The sequence below is a fragment of the Orycteropus afer genome, unplaced genomic scaffold, assembly GCF_000298275.1.
Source record: "Orycteropus afer afer isolate SDZICR_OR568_19922 unplaced genomic scaffold, OryAfe1.0 scaffold00050, whole genome shotgun sequence".
Lineage (NCBI taxonomy): Eukaryota > Metazoa > Chordata > Mammalia > Tubulidentata > Orycteropodidae > Orycteropus > Orycteropus afer.
In genome coordinates this window covers 6269377-6277157 of record NW_006921637.1, presented here as the reverse complement: position 1 = coordinate 6277157, position 7781 = coordinate 6269377, and the positions used below count along the sequence as shown (strand labels likewise).

The following is a 7781-nucleotide window of genomic DNA, read 5'->3' as shown; positions in this document are numbered from 1 at the left end:
CGCTCCCTCGCTCAGGCTCGCTCCCTCGCTCAGGCTCGCTCCCTCGCTCAGGCTCGCTCCCTCGCTCAGGCTCGCTCCCTCGCTCAGGCTCGCTCACGTGGCTCGGCGCTCCAATGCCCGCGAGCCCAGACGTCGGAAGCGCGGCGGGGTGGGGCGGCGGGGACAGGGCGGTCCCTTGGGGGCGGGGCAGAGGGAGGAGGGAGGCCCGCGCTCTCTGGCACGCCGAGACCCCGCGAGCCATCATGGAGCGCCTGCTACCGTACCCACGGGTGCCGCTGCAGCAGCGAGGGCAGCTAGGGAAAAGTTGGGGCTGAGGCCGGGGCCTCCATTTATCAGACCCTGAGAACCTCGTTCTCCCCAACTCCCGGGTCTTTAAACCCCCTTTTCGTGGTCAGCGCCGGGGGCCGTGTGGACCGCGACCCAGCCGGACGATGAGCCCGTCTAGTCGCTCCGGAGGCTGAGCCCGCAGCCCCGCAACCCGGCTTTCCTCTTCAGGACCACCCTCCATGGCCTTCCTGGGCACTGCGGGGGCAGTCGACAGGCCTGCGTCCCCGCCCCTGGGAGTCCCCCCGGCCGCATGCTCCTCGTCATCGTCCTCCGCTTCCTCCTGCGGCTCGTCCTCGGCGGCGGCGGGCGCCGGGCGCCTGTGGGCCGCGCTCTACGACTACGAGGCGAGCGGCGAGGACGAGCTGAGCCTGCGGCGCGGCCAGCTAGTGGAGGTGCTGTCCCAGGACGCCGCAGTTTCGGGCGACGAGGGCTGGTGGGCCGGCCAGGTGCAGCGGCGCCTCGGCATCTTCCCCGCCAACTACGTGGCGCCCTGCCGCCCTGCCGCCTGCCCGTCGCCGCCACAAGCCCTGCCGCCGCCGCGGCCCGGTTCGCCGGTGCACATCGAGTTCGAGCAGCTGGAGCTGAAGGAGCTGATCGGCGCCGGCGGCTTTGGGCAGGTGTTCCGGGCAACCTGGCAGGGACAGGAGGTGGCGGTGAAGGCGGCACGGCGCGATCCAGAGCAGGACGCCGGGGCGGCAGCCGAGAGCGTGCGGAGGGAGGCGAAGTTGTTCTCTATGCTACGGCACCCTAACATAATCCAGCTGCGCGGAGTCTGCCTGCAGCAGCCCAACCTCTGCCTGGTGCTCGAGTTCGCCCGTGGGGGAGCGCTAAACCGCGCCCTGGCAGCTGCCGCGGAACCCCGCGCCCCGGGTCCGCGCCGCGCGCGCCGCTTCCCCCCGCAAGTCCTGGTCAACTGGGCGGTGCAGATTGCGCGCGGCATGCACTACTTGCACGAGGAGGCCATCGTGCCCATCCTGCACCGGGACCTTAAGTCCAGCAACAGTAAGTGAGAGGCGGTGCAGAGCAGTCCTGGGGATGCGGAGGAAGTTGGGGAGGGCATTGCCGGCTAGGACTCACAGGCCAGGAATGCCACGGTGCCCAGCAGGCCACCCCGTGCATCCCAGGGTGGACCCGTCCAAGCAGGGTGCCTGGTGGCAGGGTGTGGGGATCAGCGCTTAAGGCGCCTGGAGCAGCCTTGCGGGACTCAAAAGTCCACCTAGACCGGGGTGACTCGCGTAGGGGCAGATAACGCGCTTACTTTGACTTGTTGCCTTAGGGTGCTTGTTTAAAATGGAATCAGATTTGCTTGTAGATGAAGTAGTTGAAAACTGTATGGATCTTCGGGAAACCTCACGGGTTTGGCTTTTAGGTACAATCGATTATTTGTTTGGATTAGGCTTCGTAGACTGAAGGCTTCCTCCGATTGTGAGGAACTCATGGCTCCCATTCATGGATAATGGCTTTCAGCAAGTAACCCCCTTTCCTTTAGCTTTACAAATGCTGTTCAGAGGTTGCTATTCTCCCACTTAAGAAGCTCTGGTAGCACAGTGCCTAAGACATCTGACTGCTAACCAGAAGGTTGGTGGTTCAAACCCACCAGCCACTTCACAGAAGCAAGACTGGGCAATCTACTTCCGTAAAGATTTACCTCCTCGGAAACCCAGTGGGAGTCGCTATGAGTCGGAATCGACTCCACGGCAGTGGGTTTGGTTTTGGTTTTTTGGTTTATTCTCCCACTTGAGTGTGGCCTTGTGTTCTTAGACTTTTCTAAAGACTTTTCATCTCTGCAAATAAAGTATGATTTTATTATTGATTCGGTGGCTTGACTATTGGTGAACAGTCTTCAGTCAAGAATCAGTTTGTGTTATACACGTGTGGGTTTATTGAGAGCAAGTGTATTGTCCTTGAACAGGCATTCGAAATCCTTAAAACCTGGCCTGCATGATTTAGCGTATTTATAAATCAGGATGGATTTTCCAGATGTCAATAAAGAACTGACAAATGACTTAAATACAAACCGTATTGCGTTTCACTGTATAAAAGAGCTAGTAGAATAGATATTTGAAGTTAGTTCTTTAATATTGAAGCTCACTTCATATGATAGTCTTAGAATAAAATGAAATTCCATGACAGATTAAAGGATACAGCCAGAACTGACATTGTCCTAGTATAACAGCATGGCTTTCAACCTTGTAAAACCTGCTAGGACAGGTGCTAATGCAAACTGAAACAGTGTCCTTCCTGAAGTCTGCTAGAGGAAAAATGACAGGAATAAATGATGTATTTGTTGTATGTGGTGATGTATTCTTGGAGCTTCTAACAGGGGTCAGATAAAGGACCCTAGAATTAAGATAGCACACTTTTCAATGTACTTTTATTTATTTATTTGTAAAGGCTTCAAACCTGACATAGTCTTCACTGCCAGTTGATAGTGATTCCCTAAGTATACCTTTATTTAAAGAGATATTTAACCTGCTGCCATAAAACAGTGGTGTTCTGGAAGTCTGGGTCCTGTCGGCCCTCTCCCACCAATGCCTGTGAGCTTTGTGTCTGCTGGGAGTTTTCTGCAGAACCAGGCATTTAAGGGACAGCAATATCATCATTCTCTCATCTATCTTTTTTGACCTTTATAGCATTTCTGTGATAAAATGACACCTGGGATTCCACAAACCTATTCTGTTGCAGAACATCACATCACCAACACAGGCAAACAATTTAGGTTAGTTCTTAGACCAAAAAGTTAAAGGACCTATAAACTTTTTTATTTTTATTTTTTGCAGTTTGCAGTTTAGTGTCATAATAATTCTTGACATCTATTTTGTGAGTGCATGAGGTGGAGTGTGTTTGCTAGTAGTGAAAGCACAGGAGTGGAGCTTGACCCATGTGACTGTTGTTGCGTATAATAAACTTCTAATATAAAATAAAAGCTTTTAAAGAAAACCTTTTGTTAGGTGCCATAGATTTGGTTCCAACTCACAGTGATCGTATGTAAAATAGAACAAAACACTGCCCAATCCTGGACTATCCTCACAATTGTTGCTATGTTTGAGCCCATTGTTTCAGTCACTGTGGCAATCCATCTGGTTGAGGGTCTTCTTTTTCACTAATTGTCTACTTCCCAAGCATGATGTCCTTCCTGATAACATGTCCAAAGTACATGAGATGCAGTCTCTCCATCCTGAGTTTTAAGGAGTTTTGGGCTGTACTTCCTCCAAGAGAGATTTGTTCATTCTTGTGTCAGTCCATGGTATATATTCAATGTTCTTCTCTATCACCATAATTCAAAGGTATCAGTTCTTCTTTGGCTTTCCTTATTGGTATTATCCAGCTTTCATATACATGTGAAGCAATTGAAAGTACCATGACTTGGGTGGGTGCACTGTAGTCTTAAAAGTGATATTTTTGCTTTTTAACATTTTGAAGAGGTCCTTTGCATCAGATTTGCCCAATGCAGTACATTGTTTGACTTCTTGAAAGCTGTTTTCCATAGGCATTAATTGTGAACACAAGTAAAATGAAATGCCCAACATTTTCTCCATTTGTCATGTCATTGGTTAAGTTGTGAGAAATTTTGTTCTCTTTATGTTGAGGAGTAATCCATACTAATCTTCATCAATAAGTGCTTCATCAGTAAGTCCTCTTCACTTTCAGCAAGCAAGGATGTGTCATCTGCCTGTCCAGATTATTAATGAATGTACCTCCAATCCTGACGCCACATTCCTCTTCATAGAGCCCAGCTTCTTAGAGTATTTGCTTATCATATGATTGAATAAGTATAGTGAAAGTATACACTCTGATGCACATCTTTCTTGATTTTAAACCATGCAGTATCCCCTTGTTCTAATTCAAATGCCTATCTGTGGTTCTGTGTACAGGTTCTTCATGTACACAATTAAGAGTTCTGGAATTCCCGTTCTTCTCAATGTTATCCATAATTTATTATGATCTACAGTTGAAAGCCTTTGCATAGTCAATATAACACAGGTAAGCATCTTTCTGTTATTCCCTTCTTTCAGCCAAGATCCATCTAACATCAGCAGTGATATTCCTTATTCCTTGCCCTCTTCTGAATCTAGATTGAATTTCTGGCAGTACCCTATCTGCTGCAACCATTACTGAATTATCTTTAGCAAAATTTTACTTGCGTGTGATATTAATGATATTGTTCGGTAATTTCTGCATTCTGTTGGATCACCATTCTTGGAATTGGCACAAATATTGTTCTCTACCAGTCAGTTGGCCAGGTAGCTACCTTCCAGATTTCTTAGCATACACAAATGAGTGCTTCCAGCTTTGCATCTCTTTGTTGAAATATCTCAGTTGGTATTCTGTCAATTCCTAGAGCCTTGCTATTTGCCAGTGCCTTCAGTGCAGCTTTAGCTACTTCCTTCCATCAATTCTTGATTATATACTACCTCCTGAAAAGGTTGAATGTCAACCACTTCTTTGTAGTACAGTGATTCTGTGTATTCTTCCATCTTTTGATGATTGTGGTGTCATTCAATATTTTACCCATAGAATCCTTCATTATTGCAATTTGAGGCCTAAATTTTTTTCTTTAGTTCTTGCAGCTTTGGAAATGCTGGGCATGTTCTTCCCTTTTGGTTTTCTAACTCCAGGTCTTAGTATATATCAGTGTAACACTTTACTTTGCCTTCTTCAGCTGCCCTTTGAAATCTTCTCTTCAGTTTTTTTATATCATGATTTCTTCCATTCGCTTTAGACACTCCAAGTCCTAGAGGAAGTTTTACTGTCTTCTGACATCCATTTTGGTCTTTTCTTTGTGTCTTGTCATTTTAATGATCTCTTGCTTTCTTCGTGTGTGGGTATCGATACCTTGATGTCATCCCACAACTGGTCAGATCTTTAGTGCATCATATGTATTCTTGACACGCTTTTTAAATTCAGGTGGGATATACTCAGATTGTACTTTTGACTCTCAAGTGCTTGTTTTAATTTTCTTCAGCTTCAGCTTAAACTAAGGAGCTCTGGTGGCATAGTGGTTAAGCATTTGGCTGCTAACCAAAAGGTCAGCTATTCTAAACCACCAGCTGCTCCATGTGAGAAAGATGGGGCAGTCTGTTTTCATAAAGAGTTACAGCCTTGGAAACCGTATGAGGCAGTTATACTCTGTATTATAGAGTGTCTCTGAGTCAGAATCGACTCAGTGGCAGCAGGTTTTGGTTTTGGTCAGCATGAACTTGCATATAAGCAATTGGTTTATTCTGCAGTTGGCCTCTGGCCTTCTTCTGACTGATGATATTTAATTTCTCTTATCATCTCTTTCCACAGAGGTAGTTGATTTAATTTCTGTATATTCTGTCTGGTGAAGTCCACTTGTGAAGTCCCCTTTTATGTTGCTTAAAATGGTATTTGTAGTGAAGAAGTATTGGTTTAGTAAAATTCTGTCATGTTGTCTCTGGTGTCATTTCTATCACCAAAGCTATATTTTCTAATTCTTGATCCTTTGTTTCCAACTTTCGCATTCCAATCTCCAGTAATTATCAAAGCATCTTGACTGCATGTTCAATCAGTTTCAGATTGTAGAGGTTGGTAAAAATTGTCAGTTTCTTCATCTTTGGCATTAGTGGTTGGTACGTAAATTTGAATAGTGCTTGTATTAACTGGTCTTCCTTGTAGGCATATGGATATTATCCTATCACTGTCAAAGAATTCCTAAAACTGTTAAATTGTTGTTGTTGTTGTTATGTGCCGTCGAGTCATACCTGACTCATAGCGACCCCTCCTTGGGTTTCCAAGGCAGTATCACTACGGAAGTAGGATTGCCCAACCTTCCTTCCGAGGAGTGGCTGGTGGGTTTGAACCGCCAGCCGTCTGGTTAGCAGGCAAGTCTCTTAGCCACTATGCTACCAGAGCTCCTAAAACTGTTAAATAGTAAGAAGAAAAATATGACCCTGTAATAATAGCTAATTTAAATAGTTTTTTATTGATACTAAAAAAACTTATAGTACTATGTGTATGGTAGATGTTATGTAATTTGAAGGTGGTGATTATATGCTGCATAGTTTTTAAAAGACATTTTCTCCTCGGAATAAATTGCCAGATTTCCTGGAGCATTTTAATCTCTATGATTGTTAGGTAAGATATCCTTTGCTTTGAATTGTTACACTTTTAAAAAGACTTAATTAGTCAGGCAGTAGCCAAGCCAAGTATTTGTTAAATGTGACCTTTATTATCTCACTGTTGCGGAGTTGATCCTGATTCATAGAGACCCCTCTTTGAGTTTCTGAGGCAGTATCTCTACGGAAGTAGATTACCCATCCTTCCTTCTGAGGAGTGGCTTGTGAATTTGAACTGCCAGCCTTCTGGTTAGCAGTCAAATGCCTTAGGCACTTATGCCACCAGAGCTCCCAGAAATAAACTGCATTGGCTGGGAATGGAACCTGGACCTCCTGTGTGGTAGGTGAGATTTCTACCACTGGATCACCAGTGCTTCTGTGACCTTTATTATAGCTATCAGAATAAAATCAGTATAAAATGAAAATTTTGCATAGGGCCTAAAATGGGCAAAGCACAGGGCTTAGCGCAATGCTTTATCTTGTCTTTCTGGTTTTAATTGTTGAATTAATGAATGCAGATACTCTTGCATTCTCTTATGATTATGAAGCTATAACTTGTTCAGATTTTTGAGTAGAGCTGATAGTCTAATACGGTATATTTTGTTTGGCTTTATTGGTTATTTGCTAATGGTGGTAGTGATTTGATAATGTAAACAAGGTTGTAAAAATCAATATTGGCTTTTATTTTGATTTTGTGACTAGAAGCAGAATAAGACTACTTAGAATCAAAACCAGAGAAAACAAACTCACTGCAGTGGAGTTGATTCACTCACAGCAACCCCTCCTTGGGTTTTCAGGACAGTATCTCTGTGGATATAGATTGCTCAGTCTTCCTTCCAAGGAGTGGCTGGTGCGTTTGAACTGCCAGCCTTCTGGTTAGTAGTCAGATGCCTTAGGCACTATGCCACCAGAGCTCCCATACTAAGACCCAAGTCAATAGAAATTATTTAAGACACTGTTTAAAATTTTCAGAAGACTCTATTACCACTGTTAACCACTTGGAAAGGCATCAGTACAGGAGATCCTGGATAGAGTGGGAGAGCAATGTGGAACAAAACTCAAAATCATAAAATAAAATTAAAAAAAAAAAAGGTTTACTGGTCTGATAGAGCCTGGTGAAACCTGAGACTATGGCCCCTAGTTACCCTTCAAGTCTGAAATTGAACTCACTCATTCCCGTGGCTTCCAGCCAAACAGTGGACAGGCATGTTGTTGTTGTTGTTATGTGCCGTCTACTTGGACCCGACTCATAGCGATCCCTCCTTGGGTTTCCGAGGCAGTATCACTACGGAAGTAGATTGCCCCATCTTCCTTCCGAGGAGTGGCTGATGGGTTTGAACCTCCAGCCTTCTGGTTAGCAGTCAAGTGCCTTAG

At 45.2% G+C, this 7781-nt stretch overlaps 1 protein-coding gene across 1 annotated transcript in view; it reads left to right on the top strand.

Annotated features, from left to right (window-relative positions):
* Positions 1-506: 506 nt before the first annotated feature.
* MAP3K21 (mitogen-activated protein kinase kinase kinase 21) overlaps positions 507-7781 on the top strand; it is a 142313-nt gene continuing 135038 nt past the window's right edge. Inside the window, exon 1 of the mRNA XM_007938480.2 lies at positions 507-1329. Coding sequence (XP_007936671.2) covers positions 507-1329 — 823 coding nt within the window. The remainder of the gene's footprint in view (positions 1330-7781) is intronic.